This window comes from Pecten maximus, chromosome 2 (genome assembly GCF_902652985.1).
Source record: "Pecten maximus chromosome 2, xPecMax1.1, whole genome shotgun sequence".
Classification (NCBI taxonomy): domain Eukaryota; kingdom Metazoa; phylum Mollusca; class Bivalvia; order Pectinida; family Pectinidae; genus Pecten; species Pecten maximus.
In genome coordinates, this window is record NC_047016.1 from 51,749,114 (window position 1) to 51,762,061 (window position 12,948).

At 34.0% G+C, this 12,948-nt stretch overlaps 1 protein-coding gene across 1 annotated transcript; it reads left to right on the plus strand.

The window, feature by feature from the left end:
* Window positions 1–1,077: 1,077 nt before the first annotated feature.
* Window positions 1,078–12,690, plus strand: LOC117322432. The gene is given in 4 exon segments (XM_033877348.1): window positions 1,078–1,509; window positions 1,511–1,610; window positions 2,607–2,756; window positions 8,443–12,690. Coding segments are annotated over 4 exon segments (582 nt in total). The 5' UTR covers window positions 1,078–1,356; the 3' UTR covers window positions 8,622–12,690.
* The last annotated feature ends 258 nt before the right edge of the window (window positions 12,691–12,948 follow it).

Genomic DNA, 12,948 nt, shown 5'->3' on the forward strand with positions numbered 1-12,948 from the left:
TAATTAATTGGAGCAACTCTGGTAAGAAAACATAATTAATTGTTACTCCACGGATGAGGAAAAACATTAACAATGGGTATATTAAATACTGTCGCCAATTGGCACCTATCAATTAAGACTTGAGGGGCTGACAATGGCGCACCCTACATTGGAAAGTCTTGAAAATGACTTTAAGGGCAAATTTGTTGCAAATAAACTGGTTTAGGTTTGGGTTTATGGTTTAAACCTGGTTTTCAAAACGGTTTGTAAACTAAAACTGGTTTGCTCTTGAGAAACAAATGCGAAATTCTAGTTTTCAATATGGTGTCTTTGGGAGAAAAAGCTTCAGAGCAGTATTTGAAACGTTAATACCTCCTAAACGCACAAAAATTCCCCGAATCCCAAATTATGTTGAAGACATACTTCCACAATTCAATGCAATGACAAACACAAGGGAACACTGTCATACCAATGGGAAAACAATTATTAATATTTATAATTTATATTTTATTTGTCCAGTCAAATGACACTACAAGCCATAGCTGGCAAGTTTGGAGTACGTAGCGCACTTCAAGAGCACATTCTGCATGTTGACAACATTCGCCATCTTGTTTTCAGAAACGAAACCTTCCAAACCACAACCGGTGGTGGTTTGAATGGTTTTATAAACTAGTTTAGGTTTATCAGAAACAAATGAATGAACCGGTTTCAGTTTAAATGTGGTTTGAAACTGGTTTACTCAACAAATGGAAAGTTTACAGAACCGGTTCGAAACTAAAACTGGTTTTAGGAGAACAAATTCGCCCTAAATTTAAGTTCTACAAGGATAATTGTTTATTTCATATTTCATTTGTATTTTATTTCATCTCAACTTAACAAAATATTCTGAAACAATTAATATTTCACAAGAAAATAACATACGCAGACCTCATATGATATCATTTTAGTTTCAGTTTCAAATATCAAACTTCTCATTCTTTGTGACGTCACAAATTCCGATCCGGTATTACTCATCTTGTACCTGTACGAAATTACTGAAGCATGACAAGTTAAGCTCACAGCGGACCAAGATTTCTACCTGTACAGTTACCTGAAACAAGCGTTTATGCGACTCGACCGAGGTATAGCATTTTTACCTGTACCGTAATGGCGCACCTGGCAGTTTTGAGGATGACCTACTTCCGATAAGTTTAACCCGATTACGACTGCAGTTCAGAGTTTACTTTGCGTACATAGTGTATTTTATACTTAAGAGAGTAAATTATTTTATACACATTGACTTACCTGTACGCGGATAACAGAATTTCCAACTTTGTGTCAAAATAGGAAGTAAACAACTGCATTTCGCGTCTGGAGATTCAAACAGAGGTTGTCATCATGAGTTTAAAAGGTGTCGATTCCTTGGACGAGATTCCGTGGATTTTTCGAGTAGGATTTATTCTACTACTTGTTTCCTGCCTTTTCCATGTGATTGGACTTGGATCCGCTCACTGGGCCCTGACGGCCACTGACGAATATGGAACTGTGGAGTTTCGCTGGCCTCTGGGAGAAATGTGCAGATCTGAATTTGGGAGGGGATGAAGCTGACTTTCAATGTCAGGGTTTCGTCTGGGAAGATGTTCAAGTTTCCCGTAAGTATAAAACATAAAGTAAATATTGTTAAATTGTGTGATTGTACAATAAATATTTTCTTTTTTGATGTTTTTATGCTTACTGAACTACTAATTGTGACATGTTGATCATATTTATAAGTTAGAGTATATACTTACACCTATATTCATTAAATACCAACAAAGATGTTATTTTGTTGAGAATTGATGGAACTGGTAAAATTAATCAATTGATCATATCACCTATTAAATTTGATAAATCACTATATCGTAATAAGTGATATTACCCCTTATGGTGAATATCGTAATAAATGATATAACCCTTATGGTGAATATCGTAATAAGTGATATCACCCCTTATGGTGAATATCGTAATAAGTGATATCACCCCTTATGGTGAATATCGTAATAAGTGATATATTACCCCTTATGGTGAATATCGTAATAAGTGATATTACCCTTTATGGTGAATATCGTAATAAGTGATATCACCCCTTATGGTGAATATCGTAATAAGTGATATCACCCCTTATGGTGAATATCGTAATAAGTGATATTACCCATTATGGTGAATATCATAATAAGTGATATTACCCCTATGGTGAATACGTAATAAGTGATATTACCCCTTATGGTGAATATCGTAATAAGTGATATTACCCATTATGGTGAATATCGTAATAAGTGATATTACCCCTATGGTGAATACGTAATAAGTGATATTACCCCTTATGGTGACCATAGTGCTTATTTCGTCCGATCATATGATATAATTGGTCACCAAAATGTTTTCACTTTACATTAGCCAAGGTACCATCACTCATTTGTGCAATTTCACTTTGATTAATTCGGTAGAAATCTGTATTTTAATCAGATTGTACGATATAAATTAAATCCCCTAAAACATTCTGAGCAACTGCATCTGGCCTTATACACACCAGATTCACAAGAAGAAATTTTCTTGGTATTATCTTTTTCCCTAAAAATACATGAAATGCTGATTTTGTAATTCCACAGATTGGTTCCGGACTATTCAGACAATGCAGTCAATGAGCTTTATTGGAATGCTTGTGGTTGCTCTTCTAGCAGCTATGTACATGTTTGTCCCCGACCTGAGAGGCTACGCAACTCTGAGATATATCTGTGTCCTTCTCCTATTTGTGGCAGGTAAGTATCCTACAGTTATGGCTACCCAACTCTGAGATATATCTCTGTCCTTCTCCTATTTGTGGCAGGTAAGTATCCCACTACAGCTATGTACATGTTTGTCCCCGACCTGAGAGGCTACACAACTCTGAGATATATCTCGATCCTTCTCCTATTTGTGGCAGGTAAGTATCCTAAAGCTATGTACATGTGTGTCCCAGACCTGAGAGGCTACGCAACTCTTGAGATATATCTCAATCTGCCTCCGAATCGTGTACCCTTCAGGTACATACATATATGTCTTTAGATCTGTTTTGTACCAAGTTGATGGGGGAATAAACAGGTAATTTCTTGGTTCAAACTTATTTCACCGTTGAGACAATTATAAAACAAGTTTTTCTATGTTAATTGTTGAGGGGGGGGGGGGGGGGCGGCACAACCCTCATGCTACCATACCATTTCACATGTGATTGGCAGTCACACAAGACTATTATTGTATTAAGTGCCCAATAAAAGTTGGATCCCCATTCGACCGGGTAGGTGGCAATTGTTTTGGGGTGATTTCAGAAGTGGACATTTAATATAGCACTTCGTAGTCTACAACCCATCATGAAGTGTCTCTGTCTAAAATTACTATAAGGAAGTGTACAACATCGACATAAAAATAGGATGTATAGTGTGTATAAATCAAAGTACTGAAAGTACTGTAGGAGGCGTTAGTCAGATGTAAAAGGAGATATTTGAAATAAAGCGAGAATACAAATTAAACTGATATCAACATGACTAAACATTTCCACTTAAGTGTGTCAAACCAACCGGACATAATGGTTTTCACAGTCCTGATGAATGTAATGGTTTAGACTGTTCCGATATACATAATGGTTTTAACCATCTTAAAGTTTCAAACCTACTTCTAAAAGTAGTTAAACATTTCTTATTTCAATCAAACCTTTACTTAAGAAGTCAAACATTTTAAATTTTTTCAAATCAACTTCTACTTAGGTACATGTCATTAACATTCATACTTTAAACCATCTTTTATATTTTTAAGTAGTTCAAAATTTGCATTTATGTGTTTAAAACAAACTTATATTTTATAGGCCTGGGTATTAGAAATGTCGAAACAATATGATATGCATTTCGATAAGTTATAACAATACACGATATGTATTGAAAATACAGGGAGTGTCTGCTACTTTTTTTTGTTGAAAGTGTGCAATGTCTTTCAATATCTTGTAAACAAAATTGTTTATTCCTTTCTATTTTGATCTTAGAATAATATCAAAATTAGATTGACGGCTTTTAAAAGTTATTACACTTTTTTTTCAACAAATACCTCATTTGTTAAGGACAATTATTTTAAAATTAGATATCAATTCCATCTATTTTAATAGATCCAATGTCAATATTAACAATAAACTGTGATTTGTGATTTGTTGCTTTTTAATTTACCAGCAAGATGTAGATAATAGCCTAGTAGCTATAGGTACTGTATATAAATATACAGCGTTTTACATGCAAAATATTGAAGAAAACTTTCATATTTGATATCAATTCAATATGATTGTATAAGTCCCTTGGGGTGGGGAAAGAACCCTGGGCCTATTTTTACATCAGGATTGTGTTAATCTCTTGGTCAATTTGGCTTAATTGACATAAATAACTTCTTCTCTGAAACTAAGCAATCGATATAGCTCATACTTGACTGGTAGCATCATTTTGGGTAGGGATTCAAAATTGTAAAAATGGTGGGGTTGACCCCTGGGGGGCAGGGTCAAAAGGGGTCAATTGGTTTCTCTGTTATGGATATAACTCACATTGGTGTGGTAGCAATCCCTATGGGGTTGTACCCAAAGTCAATTTCATTTCATGGATTAATTGCACAATTTGGTATAAAACCTGCATTTGTATGGTAGCATGGTTATGGGGTGGGTATTCAAAATTGTACGAATGTTTGGGTTAACCTCCCGGGGGCTGAAGGATGGGACCAAAATAGGTCAATTTCGCTAAATTGACATTTTTAGAATAACAATAAACCAATGTACATGTACCCATATAAAATGCTTATGATATATTGACATAGAAATACCAGCGACAAATAAACTTAAGCATCATTCTTGTTTCATATCTCATAAAACCAGGTGAGCGATACAGGCCCTCGGGGCCTCTTGTTTTATCTGTGAAACCATTCAGATCCCAACTCCATAATCTTGCTGGACACCCTTTTTGAGCCAACAATTGAATTGCAATTTATGGATAATTTTTAATTTTGGCAAGAAAACATTCTTTAAAGGGCATGTCTGCATCATTTTTAATAATTTGCCCTTGAAACTTCGCACACACCTTCATAAGAGCCGGTTCTTTAAAATGTGAATGAAGGTCAAGGTCAGAGAGATAAACTCAATATTTGTAGCCAGTCACACATGTTACATGTATCTGTTTGCCAAATATCCAGCCTTCATGTGTATGTGCAGTTTTGGGTCATTTTTTCATTTTGGTAGGAATTTCTTTTTAAAAGTGCCATATCTGCGTCATTTTGATTATTTGACCTTGATACATTGCACACACCTTTAAAAGGGCCGATTCTTTAAAATGTGACCCAAATTAATAATTTTGAAAGAACTTTGAATTTTTTTCATCATTTGACCCCCGTGACCTTGAATGAAGGTCAAGATCAAATATAAGTATAACATTTGTAGCCAGCCATACGTTATCGATGCGCCAAACATCAAGCCTTCATGTGTATATAGATAAAAGAGCAGAAACCTTTATTCTGCAATTTTTGATTATTTTTTAATTTTGGCTGGAGAAAATAGCTTTATGATTCTTTTCCAAGTGCCATATCGTTCTGCCTTATTTTTATCTGATGACAATAAAATATGCACATTCTGTTTCAGTGGACTATGTTCTTTCATATGAAATGAAAAAAATAATCAATTTGAGATTTTTATTTTTGACATTCGAACCCATAACAAGTCGTTGGCCTTGACATTCTCTGACAATATGTCATTGAGAAAAGTTTGCCCTAACCACGTGCTAACCAATTTCCAATGAAAATGAAACAAATTATGCTAAAATATGTGTGATGAGTTTCCTATATAAACTATAGTAAAATGTATCCTCTCCCCAGGGAGAATGCGACACATAGGGGGGCCATGAAATTAACAATTTTGATAAAACAGCTTAAGAACCTTTTGTACACCATTCTGCGATATCTTGGTCTTAAGAAGAAGACCGACGCATGACGACAGATCAAATTATAATGGTGTATATTATGAGCTGAATGTCAAAGGATTGTAAACTCTGTACAAATTGTATTATATTATCAGGCAGTCAGCCTAAATGTATGTTTCATATCTACCATATTAGAAGTTTGATGTTTTGTACGATATATATATATACTTAATTTTTACACATGCATTAAATGAGTTAGCTACTTTCATAAATTAAGATGTTTTTTCTAGAGTTTACTAGGCCGGATGAAATATGATCATGAGCAATCAGTATGGTCAATATGAGATTTGATAAAATGCCTCTCGTAGGTCAACCACTCATGATCACTCAACTTCTTTTTGTAGGAGTCAATATTATATGTACGAGAATTAAACTCTCGCGATGTCTGTTGCACATAAGTACAAAGAAATACATTATCAGTTAAGCCGAAAAAATTCACACTTAAGTAGCAATAACACATAATAGTCGAAAACCCAATATATGTGATCAGTGATAAGAAACAGTACTTTAAGCATTTTTGGCAATTTATCCTGAAACAGCTATAGCCTTCCATATCTGACATCCCACAGATTGTTGCTTGTATATATATATAGTTTTAAAGGTCAACATTGGAAAAAACCTAAATGGTTATACATGAATTCATAATAAATAGAATTATTGACAAAAAAGTTTCATTTATTTTCACACTTTCTGGAGACCAATAAGGAGATTGATGATTATTTTAAGGGATATGTTCGCGACATGAAAATCAAACATTTTTAATTAAATTTCAAAAGCAAATATAGATTTATTTTGAAAGTTATGAGGAATATTGATATTTGAGAAAGTCTTATATTATATGGATTTGATATCGATTGCCAATAGATATACATGTATTTATCATTTTACATGAAAACAACAAAAAGTTTTACTAATAGGTTAAAATGCAATTGGTATACATTTTGTTAATCTACAATTACTTTGTATTGTTTAAATATTCTATGTAATACAAACATTTCACAGCTTGGTGCATACAAATGTATATATATATTACATGAAAACATTTGAAAAGGTTGAATCGTGAGCTGAATAATATGTAAATAAGACAAGCTGGTTCAATAATAATTTAGTATTTTCATACAATTACGAGCGCGAGTAGCTACTGCAGTAAACCTTATCACAGAAATCCAGATTCTGTATATTGTCTCTGTCGGGGAAGGTACAGCACAAATGACCACCACGACAGATATGTGCCAGTTTTCTTAGTTTTAAAAAATAAACGATCGAATTCCATCACGCCATCACGTAGGTCTACCGATTCATGGATTTGAAACACAGGGACTTCGATCAGTTATCGCAGTAATCCGAAGGGTTCTGGGGTTGATATCGCCTTAAAGCTGATTAAAGTTTGTATATAGTATATAGCAAGATCGTCAGAAAATTCGGACTATAATCGCAGTAGATACTGTATTGTGATTTTGTGGTCTGGCCAGGCTTGAACAACTTATCGTAAACAGTTTCGTCCTAAATAAACAAACACTTATTTCAGTGGGTCAACAAACAGATTTAAACTTTGTAAGCAACTTGCCTTTAATTCATGTTGATAGATATTAATTTCTAGCGACAAACATCATTTTGATGCTTCGTGTGAAGCCCGTGTCCACGTGCCTCCATTTTGACAGAGTGCTCGCTCACGTAAACAGACGGAACACGTGATCGCTAAATATCGGACTAAATCTCATAAAATCTCGTGAACAAACTACAAAGTTGTAAACAAAAGAAATGTTGTTAGCCAAAACCTGGAAGGTATTATGAAAATCAGGAATTTGTTTGCGCTTGGTTGTTATGCCATCTTTATTTCTAGTAGTTAAACAAGTGTCCTCTGTAAGGCAACGTCAGAATCTCGCAGTTATCTCCCTTCAAACAGTATTTTCAATATAGATTTGCAAAAATCGATGCAGGTGTAGATATTTACAAGACATTATTCTTATTGTTTATTCAAAATAGTTCCTGAAATGTTCAAAACATTATCAGCATAGTTAATACATTTCTGTTCACATCTACTTTGAATGACGGACTACAATGACGTGCCTCATACTTGGAACTAATTATAAGCGAATCATTACCCCTAGTTACAGAAATTACCACCAGAGGTCTCAAATTCCGGGCTTCCGCCGAAGAGAAATTTATACTGAATATACCTTTTTTCATGTAATAACACTTTATTTGTAGCCTTGATAGTTTTCATAAATGTATATATAGTTCAACTACATCATATATGAACCGAAAGAAACTACAAAATGAACTGTGAAAGGAAATATAACGAAAATGAAAGTGAGAGATTGTGACGTCACAACTCGTAGGTGATTGTAATATGGCAGGCGTAAACGCCTCCATAAAAATGGATATTCTGTGTAACCCTATCTAATGTAATGTTACAGAATTTAATAGTGTTAGAGATTTGGATATAATCAATCTGACATTCTCATTACAGGACTCTTTATTGTGACAACATGCATCGTGTTTGGAGCACTGAAAGATGTCCAGAAAGCAAGAACCATGCCCAAATCGTATGTGAAACTTTCCTGGAGCTTTGTGCTAGCCCTACTGGCTGGGATCCTTGACTTTGTCGTTGCCATTATCTTCATCATTGGAGGAGAGAGAAATGATTAATTATTTCAACATTGATTTGTCCAGTTGATTGTATTTTGGTAAAATCTATTTCTAAAAGCAAAAAAACGAAAATAAAAAAGATCGAAATAGAAAACAAATAGTAAATAGGAATGAACCCATCTTCGCTAACCGAGGGTTACAATTTACCTTCTCCTACCCTTGGCTAGGGAAGATGGAATGAACCTTACAACGAGTCGACAGAAAGAATTTCTTTCCAAAATATTTCATTTCATTTAATCAAGTTTCATATTAGACAAGTGGAGAGCATTCCGACTGTTTTAATAACATTTCCCATTAGAAATAGACACAAACCTTTCCATTTCAAAACTTCTACTTTTCTAGTCAAAATTAATCATTTTCAAAAAAAGCTTTAAAGATTTTAAAAAAGTCATTTCTGGTTGGCTTCTATAGAAAAGGAATTACTTGCATGACTAAGTACCCGGGGTATATACATTTGATTCTTCATTTAGGAAAAAAAAAAAAAATAACCAACCGTGTAGATGAAAGTATAAACATGGATTAAATTGGCACAAGAAAAGTTAAACATCTTAATCAAATTTCTCAAGTCAGCCGCGCGCAGCAGCATGAAATTTTGTGCAAGAAAAAGGACATGAAACCCATCAAGCCTAAGCTCAGGTTTGCATTACGGTACATGTTTTGTAAACAAAATTATTGAAAAGAAATTTTCTCCAGGCTAAGCTAGTAGAGTATTTTTCAAATTAATCACTCATCGCAATTTTTTTACATGTCAAATACATGTATACATAATTTTAATTTTCGATAGGTCGCACCATCGTTTCATTAATTTTTTTGCACTACAGAAAAAGATAATTGAAATTCCCATATGAAGTTGTTTTGGAGCTGACTTGTCCACTAAATATTGACGACAGAAAATGTCTAAATCCATGACACTTTCAAATGAATTAAATCGGGAAGTCATATTGTCTTTCAGGATTTCCATCCCTTGAACTTTTTTTACAATGAATGATTGCCTGGATTTCTGTTTATAGAAATAGATTCAGAAAAACTCATTTCATTCTTTAATAAATATTTCAAGTTTTAAACACAATGTAATTCCTATCCAAAGATTCTCATTCTATTATTTTCAATTTTTAAAATGAGAAATCAAATTTAGGATGTTACAATGTATCACCTGTATCTAACTTTCATAAACTATTTCTAGCAGATCTTACATTTCAACTGAAGTACACTTTTCACTTCCTTCTTGTCATTAAAACCATTTATCATCTTTGAAATGTCATACATTAATAATTTCTACTGCAATTAATTTGATAATTAAATGTTATATTCATTTTTATTCATGGTTGTGTACAGTGTATATAATATACATTCAAGTGTATTTGTAAATATTTCTCATATTCACCTACGAAACCAAAAGAAATTTATTTTTGTACTGAAACAATGTTTTGCAATCATTACCAGGTATTTACCAGTTTCTTAAATTCTCTTTTTTTTTCCACAATCTGCTGCAGCTGTTATCATTGTAAAATTGTTGAACACATATAAAGTATTAAATTACTTACAGACGATAAGAATACTGGTAAAAATAACACACCGGTATATATACATACCTTTGGTACAGAAATTTAGCTCCTGGTATATGGTGATATACCATCAGTATGTAAATAGATGTAGACCTTCAGGTGAGTTACTGTTATCTACAGCTATACAAAGATAAATTGTGTACCTATTATGTACCTATTGTGTACCTATTATGTTGATGAACAAATGTCTCTTAGACAAACAGTAGTTACATCAATGTTTTGCCCAGCATTACCGTATCTTGGCATTTCCTGACTTTGGACACACCAGTACTTTACATTAAATTTCACTGCCAGAGCAGAAATTCATTTCTACCTTGTAACACTAACAGTGCTCCTGGCTTCCCTACTGTAGTGATTTTTGTAGATTTCTTGAGAACAAGTTTGACCTTACGATCATAGCTAAATCGAGGTGTCTTAAAGAGGAGTATTATTGATAAATGGTAATCAAGTAAATAGAGAGCATTAACCAAGATATCCTTTATTTACATATTTCTTTATCTGTACCCGAGTCAGAGTTTCCTCTGACCCCTACACCAGACATCTGTCTGAATGTCCAAGTCTGGTGTTTTATGGTTAGATGAAACTTGGGCTATCCATACCGAGCCAGTGTTTCCTCTGACCCCTCTACCAGACATGTCGGAATGTCCAAGTCACTGTTTTAGGGCCAGATGAAACTTGGGGTATCCATACCCGAGCCAGAGTTTCCTCTGACCCCTCTACCAGACATGTCAGAATGTCCAAGTTACTGTTTTAGGGACAGATGAAACTTGGGCTATCCATACCGAGCAAGAGTTTCCTCTGACCCCTCTACCAGACATATCAGAATGTCCAAGTCACTGTTTTAGGGACAGATGAAACTTGGGCTATCCATACCGAGCAAGAGTTTCCTCTGACCCCTCTACCAGACATGTCAGAATGTCCAAGTCACTGTTTTAGGGACAGATGAAACTTGGGCTATCCATACCCGAGCCAGAGTTTCCTCTGACCCCTCTACCAGACATGTCAGAATGTCCAAGTCACTGTTTTAGGGCCAGATGAAACTTGGGCTATCCATACCCGAGCCAGAGTTTCCTCTGACCCCTCTACCAGACATTTGTCAGAATGTCCAAGTCTGGTGTTTTAGGGCCAGATGAAACTCAGGCTATCCATACCCCTTTTCATTTTATGTATCAACCAAAAAGATGTTTTAGAAATGGATTTTTTTTTTACATATACATGTATTACCATTAAACAAAATGTAATCTAGATTTTGAATATTTAAGTGTTCAATAGAAACTAATATTGTTGACTTAAAGACAAAGGAAGTTGTATGTATATATTGTATCTGTAGTATAATACCACACTATCACAGAAATTTTACCATAATCGTTCATAAATGAGACCACCACATTTATTTTTATAAACTGAATCATTTTTTATCTTCTATCATTTAATGAAAAGATTTACAAGCCATATGAAAACTGTTGTTCCGAACATTAATTTCTGTATTCCTGTTTGTGATTGGTTGTGTATTTATTTTGTCGATTGCGATACAGTTTTATTCTCGTAAAGAGCTTGGTTATGCTGTAGATGTAAAGACAATAATTTATTTAATACACTAAACTTTTTACAATCTTTGTGTGATTTGGTTAAAAAAAATCTTGTTGCTACAAAAACTACAGAATGTTTTTCCAAACTTCTTTTTTTTTCACAGAATTAGAATATGTTATGTTTTGTGTTAGTGTAGAGTCAATTAACAGTTAGTCACTTACAAGTTTTTGGGCCAAAATCAGAAAAATCCAGAATTGTGTATTACATTGTATATGGTTATATTTTTATTAGTTTCTGTAAAATATCAATAACAAAATGATATTACACATTACGCCTACTAATACCCCTCCTTGGCATAATAAACTAATCCAGATCAATAGTTTTTGGGTAAATTATCATGTTGAAAGGGGCGACATAATTTAATCCTGATTGCCATATCTTGTATTTTTTTTTTGAATTATTATAAATCAAAACATCTATGGAAAGTGTATACATTAAATGGATTGCTAGGTGTGTTCTTTTGATGACAACTTGTTATTATCAGATGGTATTTTTCATTTTGGAAGATTTTCGGGCATTGATTACACATGTTTAAACAACTAAGATCACTCTTTAATTTTAGAATGCAGCGAGACTAAAAGGTAATTTGAAAGAAAAAAAAACCTGAACATTTTAGCTATATACATCGGTAATGTCACCAATTCTACAAATACTCTTTCATTCTGCTGTACAGACATTTAATTGACTGCTGACTTAGCCCTGAGGTCTAAAAACAATATATGTATACTTTTACAACTATGCATCATATAATCATAGGAACTAGAAGAAATTTTCTCGTTTGAGTTATCTCCCTTTTGCTGAAGTGTAAATATAACAAATGTAATTTGTAAATAGTTTTTTATCAGCGATTTAAAGATGTATTTTCTGTCTAATGAATATGTACCAGACAATAAACTACTGATTATAAACATGAACAGTTTTGTTACTATTAATTTCTTCGTCATTGTTTTTACTATTGGGGCCGCGGTGGCTGAGTGGTTAAGGTGTCCAAAAGCTCTATCACTAGCCCTCCACCTCTGGGTTACGAGTTCGAAACCTACGTGGGCAGTTGCTGGTACTGGCCGTAGGCTGGTGGTTTTTCTCCGGGTACTCCGGCTTCCTCCAACTCCAAAACCTGGCACGTCCTTAAATGACCCTGGTTGTTAATTGGACGTAACAAAATAAACCAAACC